Here is a 21,598-nt window from a genome sequence, read left to right as displayed (position 1 = left end):
GTAAAGTAGCACCAAGCACCACTACACTACACTACACCCCCCCCCCCCGTCACTTATTAACCCCTTATTAGCCCCTGATCACCCCATATAGACTCCCTGATCACCCCCCTGTCATTGATTACCCCCCTGTCATTGATCACACCCCTGTAAAGCTCCATTCAGACGTCCGCATGATTTTTACGGATCCACTGATAGATGGATCGGATCCGCAAAACGCACACGGACGTCTAAATGGAGCCTTACAGGGGCGTGATCAATGACTGTGGTGATCACCCCATATAGACTCCCTGATCACCCCCCTGTCATTGATTACCCCCCTGTCATTGATCACCCCCCTGTAAAGCTCCATTCAGACGTCCGCATGATTTTTACGGATCCACTGATAGATGGATCGGATCCGCAAAACGCATACGGACGTCTGAATGGAGCCTTACAGGGGCATGATCAATGACTGTGGTGATCACCTCATATAGACTCCCTCATCACCCCCCTGTCATTGATCACACCCCTGTAAAGCTCCATTCAGACGTCCGCATGATTTTTACGGATCCACTGATAGATGGATCGGATCCGCAAAACACATACGAACATCTGAATGGAGCCTTATAGGGGGGTGATCAATGACAGGGGGGTGATCACCCCATATAGACTCCCTGATCACCCCCCTGTCATTGATTACCCCCCTGTCATTGATTACCCCCCTGTCATTGATTACCCCCCTGTCATTGATTACCCCCCTGTCATTGATTACCCCCCTGTCATTGATTACCCCCCTGTCATTGATTACCCCCCTGTCATTGATTACCCCCCTGTCATTGATTACCCCCCTGTCATTGATTACCCCCCTGTCATTGATCACCCCCCTGTCATTGATCACCCCCCTGTCATTGATCACCCCCCTGTCATTGATCACCCCCCTGTCATTGATTACCCCCCTGTCATTGATAACCCCCTGTAAAGCTCCATTCAGATGTCCGCATGATTTTTACGGATCCACTGATAGATGGATCGGATCCGCAAAACGCATACGGACGTCTGAATGGAGCCTTACAGGGGCATGATCAATGACTGTGGTGATCACCCCATATAGACTCCCTGATCACCCCCCTGTCATTGATCACCCCCCTGTCATTGATCACCCCCCCTGTCATTGATCACCCCCCTGTCATTGATCACCCCCCTGTCATTGATCACCCCTCTGTAAGGCTCCATTCAGACATTTTTTTGGCCCAAGTTAGCGGAAATTATTATTTTTTTCTTACAAAGTCTCATATTCCACTAACTTGTGTCAAAAAATTAAATCTCACATGAACTCACCATACCCCTCACGGAATCCAAATGCGTAAAATTTTTTAGACAGTTATATTCCAGACTTCCTCTCACGCTTTAGGGCCCCTAGAATGCCAGGGCAGTATAAATACCCCACATGTGACCCCATTTCGGAAAGAAGACACCCCCAGGTATTCCGTGAGGGGCATATTGAGTCCATGAAAGATTGAAATTTTTGTCCCAAGTTAGCGGAAAGGGAGACTTTGTGAGAAAAAAATAAAAAATATAAATTTTCGCTAACTTTTGCCAAAAAAAAAAATTTTCTATGAACTCGCCATGCCCCTCATTGAATACCTTGGGGTGTCTTCTTTCCAAAATGGGGTCACATGTGGGGTATTTATACTGCCCTGGCATTCTAGGGGCCCCAAAGCGTGAGAAGAAGTCTGGTATCCAAATGTCTAAAAATGCCCTCCTAAAAGGAATTTGGGCACCTTTGCGCATCTAGGCTGCAAAAAAAGTGTCACACATCTGGTATCGCCGTACTCAGGAGAAGTTGGGGAATGTGTTTTGGGGTGTCATTTTACATATACCCATGCTGGGTGAGAGAAATATCTTGGTCAAATGCCAACTTTGTATAAAAAAATGGGAAAAGTTGTCTTTTGCCAAGATATTTCTCTCACCCAGCATGGGTATATGTAAAATGACACCCCAAAACACATTCCCCAACTTCTCCTGAATACGGCGATACCACATGTGTGACACTTTTTTGCAGCCTAGGTGGGCAAAGGGGCCCATATTCCAAAGAGCACCTTTAGGATTTCACAGGTCATTTACCTACTTACCACAAATTAGGGCCCCTGGAAAATGCCAGGGCAGTATAACTACCCCACAAGTGACCCCATTTTGGAAAGAAGACACCCCAAGGTATTCCGTGAGGGGCATGGCGAGTTCCTAGAATTTCTTATTTTTTGTCACAAGTTAGTGGAAAATGATGATTGTTTATTTTTTTTCTTACAAAGTCTCATATTCCACAACCTTGTGACAAAAAATAAAAACTTCCATGAACTCACTATGCCCATCAGCGAATACCTTGGGGTCTCTTCTTTCCAAAATGGGGTCACTGTGGGGTAGTTATACTGCCCTGGCATTCTAGGGGCCCAAATGTGTGGTAAGGAGTTTGAAATCAAATTCTGTAAAAAATGACCAGTGAAATCCGAAAGGTGCTCTTTGGAATATGGGCCCCCTTGCCCACCTAGGCTGCAAAAAAGTGTCACACATGTGGTATCTCCGTATTCAGGAGAAGTTGGGGAATGTGTTTTTTGTGGTGTCATTTTACATATACCCATGCTGGGTGAGAGAAATATCTTGGCAAAAGACAACTTTTACCATTTTTTTATACAAAGTTGTCTTTTGCCAAGATATTTCTCTCACCCAGCATGGGTATATGTAAAATGACACCCCAAAACACATTCCCCAACTTCTCCTGAATACGGAGATACCACATATGTGACACTTTTTTGCAGCCTAGGTGGGCAAAGGGGCCCATATTCCAAAGAGCACCTTTCAGATTTCACTGGCCATTTTTTACAGAATTTGATTTCAAACTCCTTACCACACATTTGGGCCCCTAGAATGCCAGGGCAGTATAACTACCCCACAAGTGACCCCATTTTGGAAAGAAGACACCCCAAGGTATTCACTGATGGGCATAGTGAGTTCATGGAAGCTTTTATTTTTTGTCACAAGTTAGTGGAATATGAGACTTTGTAAGAAAAAAAAAAAAATAAAAATCATCATTTTCCGCTAACTTGTGACAAAAAATAAAAAGTTCTATGAACTCACTATGCCCATCAGCGAATACCTTAGGGTGTGTACTTTCCGAAATGGGGTCATTTGTGGGGTTTTTGTACTGTCTGGCCATTGTAGAACCTCATGAAACATGACAGGTGCTCAGAAAGTCAGAGCTGCTTCAAAAAGCGGAAATTCACATTTTTGTACCATAGTTTGTAAACGCTATAACTTTTACCCAAACCATTTTTTTTTTACCCAAACATTTTTTTTTTATCAAAGACATGTAGAACAATAAATTTAGAGCAAAATTTATATATGGATCTCGTTTTTTTTGCAAAATTTTACAACTGAAAGTGAAAAATGTCATTTTTTTTGCAAAAAAATCGTTAAATTTCGATTAATAACAAAAAAAGTAAAAATTTCAGCAGCAATGAAATACCACCAAATGAAAGCTCTATTAGTGAGAAGAAAAGGAGGTAAAATTCATTTGGGTGGTAAGTTGCATGACCGAGCAATAAACCGCTAAAGTTGTGGAGTGCCGATTTGTAAGAAAGGGCCTGGTCTTTAGGGGGGTATAAACCTGTGGTCCTTAAGTGGTTAAATGGAGTTTCACAGTATCTAACATATTGGGAAATGCAGTAAGATACAAACTACCTATTGGCAAAGCAGACAGATTTTTATCATAGAGATTATATTCTTAAAGTGAACCTGTCACCGGGATTTTGTGCATAGAGCTGAGGACATGGGTTGCTAGATGGCCGCTAGCACATCCGCAATACCCAGTCCCCATAGCTCTGTGTGCTTTTATTGTGTAAAAAAACTGATTTGATACATATGCAAATTAAACTGAGGTGTCCTGTACGTGAGATGAGTCAGGACAGGACTCATCTCAGGTTAATTTGCATATGTATCAAATCTTTTTTTTACACAATAAAAGCACACAGAGCTATGGGGACTGGGTATTGCGGATGTGCTAGTGGCCATCTAGCAACCCATGTCCTCAGCTCTATACACAAAATACAGGTGACAAGTTCCCTTTAAGAAATACGTATTCCATTTAGGCCATGTATTTATGGCGAGGTCATAAAAGTTGTAGTCCCATATGAATGGAAACAAAATAAGTAAAATAATTCATATCTAGATAGAAGTGTGTTCTTATGTTGACACACTGTCTATAACATGGATGTTATCGCCGTCATAAACCAATCACAGTGCAGCTTTCTTTCTTTTCTGCTCTTGAAAAATGAAAGCTTTGCTGTGATTGGTTGATTTGAGCAACAAAGACCATTTTTCTTTTAGAACATTATGATGAATCTGTCCCATAGTATGTCTGGCAAGTCCACGGTCCCTCTTCACTGACATACGTTTTCAGAGGCATAGAGATGAAAGTGAAAACTCTATTTTGGATGTACAGCTTTTAAATTATACAACTATTTATTGTTAAAAAGTTTCTAATAAACATTTTCTTTGTTTTATAGATGGGGAACTCAAGGGGATTTTACAACCACTCACCCTAGACCAATTGTTAAAGTCAAGCTCTTCACAGAAAGTACTGGTGTTCTGGCTCTGGAAGATAAAGAACTTGGCAAAGTAGGTAATCCAAATATGGTTGCCATGTGACATGACTTGGTACACATACTGTACATTAGTTGCGCTCCCTAATTTAAGGGATCCAAGATGGTTTACAGTCCCAGGTGGATTGACCACCTCTCCACCAGCAATATCCAATAGGTAAACAAAGACTTCCTCCCTACTGCTGGTATGCCTCAGGAGATGTTGTGTTAAGTGGCCATGCCACAGATCACTTCTTAAGAGTGCTGTTGTATTTCTTTGCTAAATCTGCAAAAAGTGCGTAAAATGTAGAATGACCAAAGTCTTGAGACTTTGTGATGAAGAACTAGATTTTCTTTTTTTCTCTTGATGCCTGACAATTCCTTGCTAGGTGAAAGCAAATACAAAGCAATTCTGGGTTGTTTCAGCTACTTTCCATGCATTTAGAAGACCTTTCAAGTGTTTCTTTACAGGCACATACACATGCACCGACTGAGCAGGCAATTTTTGGGAAGGAACCATTCCTTCCAGATAAGCTTGTCTGCTCATCAGTGGAGGTAAGGCTCGTTTCAATGTGTTGAACTCGTGTGTCTGCGAGAGCTCCCTTTCTGACCTCACTCATGTGAAACAAGCCTAAGAGCTGCATTTACATGCAGAAATCTTCTCCACTGTATGGGGAAGTTGAATAGCTGCTGCTATTGATCGTCCTCATACTGAGTGCAGATCACTGTTTACACAGCACAATCTATCGCCCAGTAATGATAATTTCGGTTTCTTCATAGACTATAATTTCACCCAAGCATTTTTCTCATTCATCGGGTGATCTGCAGCACCTTTACACGGGCTGATTATCAAGAGTTTGTACTAATGTTAGTTCCCGATAATCGAGCCAACAATTGCCCCATGTAAATCCACCATTAAAAGGCTAGAAAACTTTTATGTGTTTAGGCTACTTTCACACTGGCATTTTGTTTTCAGTTTGTGAGATCAGTTTGGCCCTTAATGCATTCTGAATGGATAAGGATCCGCTCAGAATGCATCAGTTTGGCTCCGTTTCACCTCCATTCCGCTTTGGAGCCGGACACCAAAACGCTGCTTGCAGCGTTTTGGTGTCCGTCTGACGAAACTGAGCCAAATGGATCCGTCCTGACACACAATGTAAGTCAATGGGGACATATCCGTTTTCACTAACACAATATGGCACAATAGAAAACAGATCCGTCCTCCGTTGAATTTCAATGGTGTTCAAGACGGATGCGTCTTGGCTATGTTAAAGATAATACAAACGGATCCGTTCTGAACGGATGCAGACTGTTGTATTATCTGAACGGATGAGTTTGTGCAGATCCATGACGGATCCGCACCAAACGCGAGTGTGAAAGTAGCCTAACTTTGTACCGGTCACCTGTCTGGGGACATATGAGGCCAGAGTGTTTGCTGTCTAAAGGTAACTCGGTGTATAGTGTACCTATTGTTCTTGTTTTTCTCCATGCCTTTAGCAAGGATACTAGATTTAATAAACTTGTTTCCAATGTTAGCAGTCTGCAACCCTCTTTCAGCGATTTTATTTAGTACAACAGAAATATAAACATGAGCTCTTCCAGTCAGAACATTTCAAAATCTTCATCCACCTTATAAATAAAAAAAGAAAGACCTACCCAACGTATACTTGTTCCTGATGAGCATTCCCGAGCCATTCTCTGCATAACTAGTTTACGGTGTAAATTAGAAAAAATTGTTTCAATTCTTAAAGGGGTTGTCCGGGTTAAGAGCTGAAACGGGACATAACCTGATCTGCACTCATTCACCATGAATGGGTGGAGCATTAGAGCTTTTGCTGGTCTGAATTGCACAGGGCAAGGGCTGTTTACATTTAGGGCTGTTTCTCACGAGCGGATGCCGTGCGTGACATCCGCTCTGGATGTCACAGCCAAGACCCGATGCAGACTGCAGAAGCACGGAGCATTAACATGATTGATAATGCTCCGTGCCTCTCTGTGATCTCTTTACTACGAATTCACAGTGACAACTTTATCTCACTGTGATTTCGTAGTAAAAAGATCACAGAGAGGCACGGAGCATTATGAATCATGTTAATGCTCCGTGCTTCTGCAGTCTGCATCGGGTCTTGGCTGTCATTCACGCAGCGGATGTCACGCACGGCATCCGCTCGTGTGAAACAGCCCTTAGACTCTGCTAGGCGGAGGCTAGGGCAGTGCTAAAGACCGCCCATTAGTGCTGGTGATGTCACTTGGTTATACACTTTCCAGGATTACAGTATTGATGGCCTATTCTTTGGTGAGGGCCCAACTCTTCTGATTTTCTGCTGTTTGTTAGACTGCGGCACCTGAGCATGTTATGTGGCCTCTTCATTATCTCAGTTACTGCCTACCCTGCACACTGAAGATTCAGTAGCAGCTATGGTAGGTTTTGCAGCTCTGTCTCATTCAAGTAGATGGGACAAAGAAATTCAAGTGAGCAAGACAAAGCTGCAGTACCCAACGCAGCCACTTGTAAGGGTACTTTCACACTAGCGTTATTCTTTTCCGGCATAGAGTTCCGTCAAAAGGGCTCTATGCCGGAAAAGAACTGATCAGGCATATCCCAATGCATTCTGAATGGATAGAAATCCGTTCAGTTTGCATCAGTATGCCTTCCGTTCAGTCCCTGTCAGGCGTTTTGGCTGGACATAATGCCGCAGCATGCTGCGGTATTATGTCCGCCCAAAATGCCTGATCATTCGCCGGAATGCCGCATCCGGCATTAATTCCATTGACTTGCATTAGTGCCGGATCCGGCATTGCAAAACAACTGCAGTCTTTTGCAGAACTGTGAAAAAGACTGCAAGATTGATCCATCCATCCGCATGACAAGCGGAGTGACGGATCCGTTCTTGCAATGCATTTGTAGACGGATCCGCACCCGGATATGTCTACAAATTCTGTCAGTTGTCACACTGATCGGCGGATCCGGCAGGCAGCTCCGACGACGGAACTACCTGCCGGATCACACTAGTGTGAAAGTAGCCTAAGAAGGTTGGAAATCAACCTTGTCCCTTTTACAAAGAAAACTGTAGCCTTACTGTAGTCTTACAGTAACTGTTGCCATGGTTTACTGTTGATCCTGTTGCGGTGGTAATACCTCCTAGTGACTTAGAACATACTAGCATCGCTGTTATGTTTATGCCTGCTATTATATCTCCAGGCACTTAAGTATGCCATGTAACTTGCAACCATGATGATATACCACGTTGTGATGATATAATGAATCGAGAATGAGAAACACTCATGGACAGAAAAAAATTAAGGAGGTGCTCGCAAAAGAGCAGTATACACAAATGAAAAAAATCCAGCACTCTACCAAAATGATGCAAAAATGAGACTTATTTTGTTACCGTCTTAGTTGACCCCCCTGTACATTTTTTTTTTTTTTTACAGCAGTCACTAAGAGTCATTGGGCTAGGCCGCCACATCTTTACAGCAGCCTAGTCTAAGCACTGTACAGGTCTCCTATGCAGCGGAAAGCTGGCCTCCTGCTCTAACGGCCCAGACTGGCAGAAGTGACTATTTCGCCTGTTTAATCCCTTAGATGCTGAGGTGAATAGCGCTCAATGCATGTAAGCAGTTGCAGAGGGAGTGGACTCATTCTGTCTCCTATCAGCACCCCACAAATGAGCTTGTGGGGTGCCAATGTCTGCGCATGCAGGCTGTGGCCAAAATTAAAGCCCTCAGCATGTCGTAACCGACTGTGACTCTCTGATGCAACCTGCTGGTGGATGTTGGTATAGCACTGACTGTAAAATACTTTACACAGCATGAACAGTGGAATGTATTTTAGAAGCGATCAAAAGATCGCCTATTATAGTCCTCTTGTGGGACTATTAAATGGTTAAAAAGAAGTTTTTATAAAATTTCAAAAAAGTTAAAAAAACTTTTTTTTTCCCCTGGAAAAAAAATACTTTTTAATAGAAAAAGTGCAAAAATAAAATCTCTGTATATTTGACCGTAACAATTTATCCCGGACGGTGAACGGCGTAAAATAAAATGCCAGAGTTGCTGCTTTTTACTTAGGCTACTTTCACACTCACGTTTTGGTGCGGATCCGTCAAGGATCTGCACAGACTGATCTGTTCAGGTAATACAACCGTCTGCATCCGTTCAGAACAGATCCGTTTGTATTATCTTTAACATAGCCAAGAAGGATCCGTCTTGAACACCATTGAAAGGGAATGGAGGACCGATCCGTTTTCTGTTGTGTCATAGAAAACGGATCCGTCCCCATTGACTTACATTGTGTCAGGTCGGATCAGTTTCGTCAGACTGACACCAAAACGCTGCAAGCAGCGTTTTGATGTCCGCCTCCAAAGCGGAACGGAGGCAAACTGAGCATCAGGCTACTTTCATACTGGCGTTTTAGCTTTCCGTTTGTGAGATCCGTTCAGGGCTCTCACAAGCGGTCCAAAACGGATCAGTTTTTCCCTTAATGCATTCTGAATGGATAAGGATCCGCTCAGAATGCATCAGTTTAGTCTCCATTGCGCTTTGGAGACGGACACCAACACACTGCTTGCAGCGTTTTGGTGTCCGTCTGATGAAACTGAGCCAAACAGATCCGTCCTTACACACAATGTAAGTCAATGGGGACAGATCCGTTTTCACTGACACAATATGGCACAATAGAAAACTGATCCGTCCTCCATTGACTTTCAGTGGTGGTCAAGACCATGGCTATGTTAAAGATAATACAAACGGATCCGTTCTGAACGGATGCAGACGGTTGTATTATCTGAACGGATGAGTTTGTGCAAATCCATGACGGATCCGCACCAAACGCGAGTGTGAAAGTAGCCTAACTTGGTAAACAAATTTGAAATAAAAAGCTATCAAAAAGTGGTACTGTATGAACCCCAAAATGACACTAATGAAAACTAGAAGTCTTCTTCCCACAAATATTAAGCCCTCACACAGCACTGTAGAAAGAATTTTTTTTTTTTTAATTTTTTTTAACTTTACATGCAGCAATCGCTTCCACTGTATGGGGACGAGGAATGGCTACTGCTATCGCTCGCCCTCATACAGATTCATTGTTTCAGAAGCGATGATTGAGGTGTCTGTACCAACATTCGTTTCACTCGGTGAGATCAGGTGATCTGCAGCACATTTATATGGGCAGATTATCTGGAACAAGCATTTGTATAAACATTTATTCCCAATTAATTTGGCCAACACGCAGTGTAAATGCAGCTTAATTCAAATGTTACAAACCTTCTAAAACTTAAGTTATCATTTTTTAGACAAATATATTTTTAAATAGATCCTAAATTGCTAGAGGTACAGTATTGCCTTACACTGATGCAGGTCAACGTGTAGCAGATCCATGTAAATTTCCGTCTATTTCTGAACCCGAACCACAACAAAAAGTGCCATTCTAACAGCGGACTTGATGTGGTTTTGCTGCAGATCTCACTCTTCATTAGAAAAGGTTACATTTCTAAATCTGCACAGCAGGTCAATTTCCACACGGAAAACATCCACAAAGAGACATGACATTTGTTTAATCTTTCCTGGTACTGTATTACGCTGCAGTTTTTTTGCACGGTAATCCAAGCAGAAAAAAATATACATCTTTTGCAATGAGTACAGGTAGCATTAAAGGATTTATCCCAGGATTAATGTAAAAAATGGTCTAATACATGAAAACCTCTTTTTAACAAAGCTAGAACGAGCCCTGTACTTCACATGGTTCCAGAGATCTCACCATTTATTGCTCCAATTGTTAGATTTACTTCAAGCTGGCAGTTCAGGGGCTAATTTCAAAGAAATTAGAAAAAGAACAAACAGCAGGTGGTGGTGTACAAAGAGATTTGATTGAATAGCTTGGTGGCTATACTAAATATTTAACTATATGCAATTACAAAAGAATTCAGGTCCAGGTTTCAAAACTGTAGAATATTATTTGTGGGGCAAGGTCATCTGTTAGCAGATCTGCACCTATGAAACTGGCTGACCTGATACATGTGTGCTTGGAAGCTGAAGGCATCTGTGTTGGTCCCATGTTCATATGTGCTCACATTGCTGAGAAAAATGTTTAATATATGGGCTTTTAAGAGCAAAGGGGGTGTTGCCATTACACCTAGAGGCTCTGCTCTCTCTGCAACTGCTGCACCCTCTGCACTTTGACAGGATCAGGCAGTGAAAGCATCATGACACCTGGGCCTGTCAATGAAGGTGCAGAGGGTGGCATTTGCAGAGAATGCAGATCTTTTATGAGTAACGTCAACGTCCCCATTGCTCCAGATGCTCCCACTCCTGTTGTCTTTGATGCTGCTAGTGACAAAAAGGTCTCTGTCTATCTATCTATCTATCTATCTATCTATCTATCTATCTATCTATCATGAGTTCACATCACCATTTAGCTTTTCGTTCTAATCTGCCAGAAGAAAATAAAAGTAAAATAAAGAGAGCTTAATTCATACAGTAAAAGGAACCTTAAAACCTCAACCTATATTAAAGTCAATTAAAAGACCTAGAAAAATAGGTCCAAATCTATATATCTATATTTACCCTGATTAGAAAATAAGCCCACATCATCAAAAAGATAAGAAAAATAATTAGAGCCACGAGGTGGGCAAAAAAAAAAAGATATCATCTTTCCAGATCAGCACACGTGCTGGAATGACAAAATTTCATTCTGGACACGTTATATCGACGATATTTTCGTGTTATGGAATGGGATCAAGGATGAATTTGTCAGCTTTATCGACACCCTAAACATCAACGAGATTGGTCTGAAATTTACCTATGAGATTCATGAGGAGTATATTACGTTTCTCGATGTGAAAGTTTGTAAAGATGGCAAAAAACTCGTAACTACCATTTTTAGGAAACCGACAGCTACAAACACTATCCTGCATTGGGATAGTTATCACCCCCCGGCCCTAAAACGGTATTCCGAGGGGTCAATACTTACGGGTCCGGAGAAATTGCCCTAACTCCAAGGATTTCCATGTTGAGGCCAAAAAACTATATAATAGGTTTTTGGATAGGGGGTATCCAGAAGGAATACTAAGGAATGCCTTTAAGCAAGTAGCTGACCTTCTCGCCCCCAAAGTATCTTTGGATAATGAACAAGCTCCTATCCGATTGATTTCAACATAAGATGGGTCCAATATGGGAAATCAGGACAGTTATCAATAAGCAGGGTAGATAAAAATCTATGATTTAAAAAAAAAAAAAAAAAATCTGATTTTTTTTGATTTAAATCTGATTTTTTTTTATATAAAATGCTTTTTGAGGAAAATATATTACCATCCAAAGTTTTTTTTTGTTTTTTTTAATGAAAAATTTCTTTGTTTTCCTGAGCCAAAAAGTGTGAATTCAATTACACATAGTTTAAATATAGCAGATAATCATACATCAATCCACATAATTAACCCCTTTATATCCACCCACCCACCCCTTGATTCACTGCTGCGGGATCCAACCATCTCCTATTGTTTCTCGTGATCAATAAATACCACAAACAGCCAGGCTCTTTGGAGCGAAAGAAGATATCAAAGACCTGCCCCTTCCGGGGCTACTCTATTTTTCTAACCATTCTTCTATAAGCATCAGAGGTATCTATCTGAGCCCTCCACTCAGAGTAAGTAGGGCTATTTTTTGTGCCCCAATATTTAAGAATCATGGCCTTTGCGGCCATGAAACTCTCCAGGGAAATTTTAATCTGATAGGGCGTTAAATCCACATGGGAAAAAAAAACTAATATTGCTTGGTTAAAACAGCGATTCAGTTTAATCTTATATCTACTGTATAGTTCTTCGTAGATTCTAGTCCAATATCCATTTATTTCTGGGCAATCCCATAACAGATGAACTAGACCGGCATTTTCAGCCGAGCTCTTCCAACACGTATCCCTTCTTTCTCTATATATTTTGGCGAGGAATGCGGGGGAGTAATGCAGGCGATGTATAATCCTGAACTAGATTAGTCTGTATTTTTGGGATATTGATGCTTTTTTTATATTTCGATATACTATGTCCCAATCAACAGTACTTCCTACACCTAAATCAATTTCCCATCCTCCCTCGCTTTTGAATGTAATGGCTTCTCCTAAGCAGTCCCGGAAACTACGATATATTTGTGAAAGAGTAAGTTGTGTGTCCCTAAATTTAAAACCGTAATCCAAAAAAGGGTTTGCCCTAGCGATCAAAGATTCTTTATCCTGAGTGTTCGTGTATGCGTGTCTAATTTGTGCGTATCTATATCTATCTAAAAAGGTGACATTTGTGCCCTTTACTAATTCATCAAAGGGAATAATACTTCCATGTGACATTATATGAGTTAAACGGTTGATACCGTGTGAATTCCAATACTTATAGTCTTCAATTAACCTGAACTCTTTTAAATTATAATTATACCAAAGTGGGGTAAAAAGTGTGGGGCTGCTTACACCCAATATCTTTTTAGTTTTATTCCAGACCCTATCTAACGTGTCACTGATTAAACATAGTTTTTTTCTTTTTCCCGGATGCCCAGTCTCCAAAATAGAGAAGATGTCTCCATATGGTCCCTGAAAATCCCTTGACAGGATACTCAGCAACGTCGCGGACTGGTGGTCCCTCCCCCACCCCACCCACCATCTTATCTGAGCTGCAATATAGTATCCCTGCAGGAATGGGAGGGAAAGGCCACCATTCCTCTCAGAGAGACAGAAGATATTTTTGCTTGATCCTAACCCTAACCCTTCCCCTCCCCCAAATTAATTCATTTAGCAATTTGTCTAGCAGCCCAAAAAACGAATCATCAATCCATATCGGACATGCTATCAAGGGGTATAGGGCAATAGGGAGGACCACTATCCTAACCAATGCTATCCTCTCTGCCTGTGACAGAGGCAGCTTCTGCCAAGTTCGGATTTTTTCCTTCACCTTATTAATCATAGGAGTTACATTCAGAAAGTTATATCTAGTCAGATCTGCACTAATACTAATACCCAGATAACGAATAGAATCGGTAAGGCCAAGTGGTCTAATAGCTGATACTCCATCAGGGGGAGTTCAGACTTATCCCAGTTCACTTTATATCCTGATAACCATCCAAAGGTTATTCCATCATGAAATAAAGATGAGTTTTTTAATTATGCAGAATAAGGCTGTACGTAAACTCCCATATTGTTGAATGGATTAGGCAGTGGCTGAGGGACAGACAACAGAGGGTTGTAGTCAATGGAGTATATTCAGACCATGGTCTTGTTACCAGTGGGGTACCTCAGGGATCTGTTCTGGGACCCATATTGTTTAATATCTTTATCAGCGAAATTGCAGAAGGCCTCGAATGGTAAGGTGTGTCTTTTTTCTGATGACACAAAGATTTGTAACAGGGTTGATGTTCCTGGAGGGATACACCAAATGGAAAAGGATTTAGGAAAACTAGAGGAATGGTCAAAAATCTGGCAACTAAAATTTAATGTTGATAAGTGCAAGATAATGCACCTGGGGCATAAAAACCCAAGAGCAGAATATAAAATCAGTGATACAGTCCTAACCTCAGTATCTGAGGAAAGGGATTTAGGGGTCATTATTTCAGAAGACTTAAAGGTAGGCCGACAATGTCATAGAGCAGCAGGAAATGCTAGCAGAATGCTTGGGTGTATAGGGAGAGGCATTACTAGTAGAAAGAGGGAGGTGCTCATGCCGCTCTACAAAGCACTAGTGAGACCTCATTTGGAGTATTGTGCGCAGTACTGGAGACCATATCTCCAGAAGGATATTGATACTTTGGAGAGAGTTCAGAGAAGAGCTACTAAACTAGTACATGGATTGCAGGATAAAACTTACCAGGAAAGATTAAAGGACCTTAACATGTATAGCTTGGAAGAAAGACGAGACAGAGGGGATATGATAGAAACTTTTAAATACATAAAGGGAATCAACAAGGTAAAAGAGGAGAGAATATTTAAAAGAAGAAAAACTGCTACAAGAGGACATAGTTTTAAATTAGAGGGGCAAAGGTTTAAAAGTAATATCAGGAAGTATTACTTTACTGAGAGAGTAGTGGATGCATGGAATAGGCTTCCTGCAGAAGTGGTAGCTGCAAATACAGTGAAGGAGTTTAAGCATGCATGGGATAGGAATAAGGCCATCCTTCATATAAGATAGGGCCATAGTATTCAGTATATTGGGCAGACTAGATGGGCCGAATGGTTCTTATCTGCCGACACATTCTATGTTTCTATATGTGTAATTTTTTTGGTAAATAAATTCCATTAATCCATTCACAATGTCATGCTCTTCCAGAAGTTTTTGTAAGATTATTGGGCAGTTTCTCTGCCTACAAGATATTATTACAGATGCTTGGTTTACTTTTGCAGTTCTCAAAACTGAATTTGACTCAGCAGAGATCACATGCCTCTTCTTCACAGCAAAAATGTTATAACATGAACAGAGTTGAGAAAAATACCTTAATCCTAACTTCTACAAACCTATGAATGCAGAATCAACCTAATCAAACGAATATGAAAAGTTGTTTAAATCTTCATCTACTTGCATATTATAAGTTATACCAGCAAGAATTAGTCTTTATGTAGAAAACTATGATTTAAATCAAGCCTTACTGACTAGTGATTTAAATTGTGATTTAAATCATTTTGATTTAAATCAAATCCACCCTGTTAAGTATTAGCCGATTCTTTTGATGGACTCAGATTTATCAAGTGTAGTCATAACTCGTCCAATTATTACTTATCGCAAAGGGAGGAGTTTAAGGGATCGTCTGGTACACAGTCACTATATGCCCCCTATGGGGACTGGTATGTGGCTGGACCGGAAACCTTAAGGCAGGGGCGTTGCTAGGGTCTGAAGACATCTGGGGCACGAGCCCTGAAGCCACGCCCCACCCCATGAAGCCACGCCCTCATCACCACAGCGGGGGGGGCTTCATAGTAGTTATTAACCCCTTTCAGCAGTCCCCCTTCAGTGAATGGGGGACTGCTGACAGGGATTAATAACTACAGTGAAGGGCCTAGCTGTCTGGGCAACCCCACAGATCATTCTAACCTATGGTCAGCCTAATTTAAAATTAAGCAAACCCCTCAACTATAAACTAATCACAGACATTGGAACCCATCAACCCCCCTGTACTTGTTTCACTACTTGCAGGCTGTGCGGGCATGAGTTCAGAACTTCAGTCACTTCGGTCCGCAATTCTGATCTCTGGCGCGTGATCCCGCGAGACCCGTGACCTCCCGCAGTGGGTCTTTCGGGATCACGCGCCGCAGAACAGAATTGCGGACTGAAGTGACGGAAGTTCTGAACTCATGTCCGCGCAGCCTGCAAGTAGAGATCGACCGATTATCGGTTTGGCCGATATTATCGGCCGATATTGAGGATTTTGAACGTTATCGGTATCGGCATCTATTTTGCCGATATTCCGATAACGTATTGGGAACACAGAACGCGCTGCTCTCAGCGCTCTCTGTGTTCCCTCCGCAGCACAGGGGAGAAGGAAGCCATGTCTCCCTCCCCCTGTGCTGCTGCTACCGCTGCCGCCAATGAGAGGAGAGGACATGAGGAGGGGAGGGGCTGTGCCCACCGCTCCACCAATGAAGATAAGCCTTTCATTAATTCATATACAGGAGGCGGGAGCTGGCTGCAGAATCACATAGCCGGCTCCCGACCTCTATGAGCGATAGCAGCGGTAGTTAACTCCTCAGGTGCCGCGGATCGCAGCTACCGCTCATAGAGGTCGGGAGCCGGCTATGTGATTCTGCAGCCAGCTCCCGCCTGCTGTATATGAATGATTGAGAGACTTATCTTCATTGGTGGTGCAGTGCGCCCCCCCCCCCCCCCCCCCCCAGTATTATTAAATTGGTGGCGCAGTGCGCCCCCCACCCCCATCCCGGCCAATAGTAAAAACATTGGTAGCGCAGTGCGCGCCCCCCCCCCCCCCCCCCCCACCCAGTATTACTCATTGGTGGCAGTGGCCACAGGATCCCCTCTCCCCTGCTCCTCCGATTGGAGCCCCAGCTGTGTAAGCCTGGTGCTCCGATCGGTAACCATGGCAGCCAGGACGCTACTGAAGCCCTGGCTGCCATGGTAAGCTCCATGCTGCTGTGTACACAAAGCACAGAGCAGCAGGGACAGTGTGAGATCCTATTCCCCCTGATAGAGATCTATCAGGGGGAATAGGACAAGGGTTCTAGTCCCTAAGGGGGCTAAAAGTTTGTAAAAAAAAAAAAAGAAAACTAAAATATTAAGTATAAATGAAAAAGATTTATAAAAAAAATACACATTAACAATAAAAAAAATACACATTAACAATAAACATATTAATTTTCAGCAGATTTGTGTAGGAATTTTTTTTTTCTCAAAAATGAAAATTCCCAGAATATCGGTATAAATTATCGGCTATCGGCCTGAAAGTTCACAAATTATCGGTATCGGCCCTAAAAAATCTATATCGGTCGATCCCTACCTGCAAGTAGCGGAAAAAGTACAAGGGGGGTTGGGGGATGATCTGTGGGATTGCCCAGATGGCTAGGAATAGACTAATAAAAAAAATACCACCAGCATAAACATTCGGGGCTCCAGCCCAGAATGTTATGACCTAACGACGCCCCTGCCAACAGGCATTTTCCGCTGTGGAGCTTGCAAGGTGTGTAAATTCATTTCTACATCAAAAACAATTAGGTGTTCCGCCACAAATCAGAGATTTCCAGATTAGAGAATTTATCAACTGAAAAAGCAGGGGTGTCGTTTAGATCTTGTCTATGTCCATGCCCGAAAGACTACATAGGTAAGACAATAAGGGAACTTAGAAGGAGGGTGTGCAAACATATAAATGACGTCCATAAGAAAAATGCTACTCCTGTGGCGAATCACGGAGAGACACTCGTGTGATCCCAGGGTTTTGCGATTCTCCGTTTTGGAGATTATACCCGAGAAAGGGTGAATGGTACAAAAATATTCTTTAAAGAGAGTCTGAATGGATCTTTAGGTTCCGGTCCCAATCCCTGAGCGGTCTAAATGAGAGACTAACCTTCAGTTGCGTCATCTGACTGGATGGCTTGATCCCATATTTACTGTTCTCAGTTTTTCTTTGGTTTCTGTCATTTGAAAGTGAATCCTGTACTAGCCAGTGGTGCGAGAAGCATCCAAATTTTAAATGGTAGCGCTTATTTTACCACCTTATCATTTTTCCCTGAATTCACATTCATTTTATGTCATTCCTTTTTGGGTCAGTTTAATGAGTTTAAAGAATAGAGGGACTAGCATTGGTGCTGGAGGGTCCCATGTGGGGCATAGCATTAATAAATTCATTACCTTTAAAAAAGTATTGATATATGGTGGGGAATGAACACTATAGTTGTGTTATCATGTATATAAATATATGATCGTTATAGGCATTTTATCTTTCATTAGTGATGACACACCTACAGTGACTGGCCTGGCTTTGTATGTTAGTGGAGCGATGTCTATATGTGCACCTTGTACCTGGCGTGCTCCACGGGAGGCTGAGACAAGTGAAATGCCCGACCTGAAGTTGATTTGCGTTCCACCATGTGCGTTCCACAAGCCAGACCGGAAGTGGATCATGCGTTTCATCGCATGCATTCCACAACTCCGGATGGAGTAGCATCGGAAGTGGTGATGCGCTCCATAGGGCCGGAAAGGGCATGTATCATCTAATCATGCATTTCTCTACGCCGGAAGCATCTTTCCCGGCAGGAGGAGGTACAGCGATGCTTCACTATTTAAATCGAGGACTTACCTATCCTCTTTATCTGCACCATTTTGCACCAGTGGGGAAGTTCATGTAAGTAATGGCTTCTATCATTGCTATCTGATGCCACTGTACTTTCTCTTTGGTACTTTTTATATTCTTTTGACCAAGACTTCCTTTGAACTGTTTGTTGTAGGAGGAACCTGGTCATCTGCATGTACTGGTCATATGTCCTCTATTATATATCAATGTGGCCGACTTCTCCTATTATATCATTTTTTGTCACCCTGCTGGTAGCGTTATTTAATTTCATCTATTTTGGCTTTTTTTGGCTTCCCATACCGACCCCCTGAAGAACCCCGCTTTCGAGAAACACGTCGTGGTATAAGGGAATAATCTTTATCTATTAGGGTGTCTTAGGGTAGCAACGAGGAGACACCTGGGTAGGAACGAGGTGTCTCCATCAGGAGACACATCCAGGCAGAGGGATAAACAGGGTCTCATTAGGCAAAGATTTCCCCTTGTGAGTGGTCCTCCCCCCCACCTTTTTTTTTTTTTTTGCCCACCTCGTGGCTCTAATTATTTTTTTAAATTTTTTTATGATTTGGGCTTATTTTCTGATCAGTGTAAATGTAGATATACCGGTATATATTTGGACCTATTTTTCTAGGTCTTTGAATTTTCTTTAATAAAGATTGAGGTTTTAAGGTTCCTTTTACTTTATGAATTAAGTTTGTTTGCCTATTACGGGACTCTTGATTATTGATAACTATATCATTTAAAAGTCTAGATAAAATAAAAAAAGCTGATTCAGTATTTTGAGCAGATTTTGAGATTCGGTTATGATCAGTTTGTGTGACTTCCATCAGAGATCAGTACTTTTTCTCCTGTCAAAAATAACTGATCTCTGATCCATTTATTATTATTGCAAACTGATGCTTTACTGAGTATGGGTCCATTCACATGTCCGCAATTCTGTTCCGCATTTCCGTTCCCGAAAGAAATAGAACATGCCCTATTCCATTTGCGGACAAGAATAGGAATATTCTATTAGTGCCGGCAATGTGTGGTCTGCAAAATGCGGAACGCACATTGCCGGTGTCCGTGTTTTGTGGATCCGCAAAACACACATGGGCGTGTGAATGGACTCTATAACTGATGCTCAAAATAACAGATCCAATGGAAATAACAGGGAAATCACTGTATTTTTTGTGACTCTTTTCTGCCGTCTTATTTTGAGAAATGATTTAAGTCCATTATGCTGTTAATTAATTGGTCTTTTTTGATTTTCTTAGGTAATTCTTACACCAACACCTAATAGTACAAAAATGCCAGAACTGCACAAAATGACTGTTCCCAAACACAGCCAAGACACTGATCTAAAGATTAAACTGGCAGTAAGGACGGACAAACCACCACATATGAAACATAGTGGGTAAGCCTGAGTACCGATAAATTTTTTAAAAATAATCTTCGACATATGTAGAGGCAATGCAGAATATTTTATTGTTTAGAGGCCGACTGGAAAAGGAAAGTAACAACCTGATTAGTTGATATCAGTAGCTACTCCATTTTTTCTTTGCACTCGTTTTAATACATCTCTCCTAATAAATTTAATAGTGCAGATAATAATTACCGTAGTTGTAGGAAGGAACCATCCAGATGCCTCTTCTGGAGCCTGCGGCATCACGTCCATCGGGCAGTAGATGGGATTGAGCTGAACTACCAAACACAACTGCTATACAATTTGTGGAGCTGTGCTTGGTATAGTATGAAGAGGCTGCATTTCTGGTCTGAGTGCCATGGTCCCTTCAAATAGCCGATTAGCAGGGGTGCCAGGGGTGAATGCCCACATACAGTATCTGATAGTGATGAACAACATAAGGCTAGTTCATCAGTATTTAAGTCCTAGACAACCCCTTTAAACTGTTTTGCATAAATATAAATTCTCAAGAACAAACATAACAGTTTTTATATGACTAAACTGTAACGGCACCCCGGACATAAAAGGGGGTAAAAGAGTTTTTATTTGACTAAACTGTAACGGCACCCCGGCCATAAAAGGGGGTAAAAGCCGTTTAAGAGATATTCCCTTTCCAGAGCCACAGGCAGCTACTAAAGACGCCAATCTCCAGAACTGGAAACCATATGAATGCTGCATACAGCCGAATAGGAAAAAACATAGGAAAGATTTACACTCCTAGCAGTCGAACTGGAACAGAATACAATGCCCCCTAAGAACGAGACCAAGCTCTGTGTTGAGGGTAAAGCAATGGGCAGCCAGAGCTGTGTGTTTATTGTTCTTATATACACATTGTTACACATTAGTACCACCCACAGGGTTTTGTAAAACAACCAGTAACCCCGTACAATACACTCAGATACTCCCACACAAAATCCTCCCCTCTGCCTGTGATACAATTACCTTACACAATGGGTTAATGCAATTATCACAGGCAGGAGAATACACAGTTTTACACAATGTCTTCTGTCCTGGAGACAATTGGGAAGTAATCCAATTTATCTCCAAGGGCAGAGGCAAAACTTCATTAGCCACATGGTAGCAAAAGACAATAAAAAACATAAGAATATTTAACTGTGCAGCTATTGCATAAAACATAGACATTTAACATATCCCCAGATAGCTCAGGTCTGAGCGCATATTATTAGGTGAATGGCACTCAGACTAAACGAATACAGTAGAATCGCCATGAAGCCAAAGTCTTTCACATAGTCTTTCGTTTTCCGAATGGGCTCCATGGCATAGCTATCTGGGGTATCGCTGTGCAAATAGGGCAAGTACCAAATGACCCGGCTTTCATGTATTTGCAGGGGAAAATCAAGCGTTTCAACATGGGGCCATAGTCTAAAGGAAGCAGGCGGGCAACCAGGCTTCTCCAATGCAATGTGGCGAGATTGGTCTCGTCACATCTCTCCCCTTTTCCAAACAGACTAACAGGGTATCTGACTTTCTGCCAGTCAGTGCCCTTGTTAGTCCAGCAGCCCACCCACAAAACAGAAACAGCAGTACAGCCCTCCCACAATAAATGGTTACTACACCTGAGCAAGGGAGAAACCGGTCCATGTCCATGTGCCTCACTACGGCTGTGTGGGGGACTAGTAGACTGCCTTGGTGGGTTGCTGAGTGGGCAGAGACCAGCGGTACTTTGCCCTGGTGCCAGCGCTACCACGGAAGAAGCCTGGTCGGAGCCTGATTGTTGGAGGGGGAGACCGACTGTCTCCCCTTTGGATATCCAGCTCTGCTGCTG

General features: G+C 42.2%; 1 protein-coding gene across 6 annotated transcripts in view; it reads left to right on the top strand.

The window, feature by feature from the left end:
• The window catches only part of CADPS2 (calcium dependent secretion activator 2), a 786,809-nt gene that overhangs the window by 186,766 nt on the left and 578,445 nt on the right, over positions 1–21,598 (top strand). For all 6 annotated transcript variants that reach the window (XM_040411689.1, XM_040411674.1, XM_040411680.1 and 3 more), the window contains exons 7-8: positions 4,539–4,650; positions 19,625–19,764. In XM_040411689.1, coding sequence (XP_040267623.1) covers positions 4,539–4,650; positions 19,625–19,764 — 252 coding nt within the window. The remainder of the gene's footprint in view (positions 1–4,538; positions 4,651–19,624; positions 19,765–21,598) is intronic.

The sequence above is a fragment of the Bufo bufo genome, chromosome 1 (assembly GCF_905171765.1).
Source record: "Bufo bufo chromosome 1, aBufBuf1.1, whole genome shotgun sequence".
Lineage (NCBI taxonomy): Eukaryota > Metazoa > Chordata > Amphibia > Anura > Bufonidae > Bufo > Bufo bufo.
This window is presented reverse-complemented; position numbering and strand designations above follow the sequence as displayed.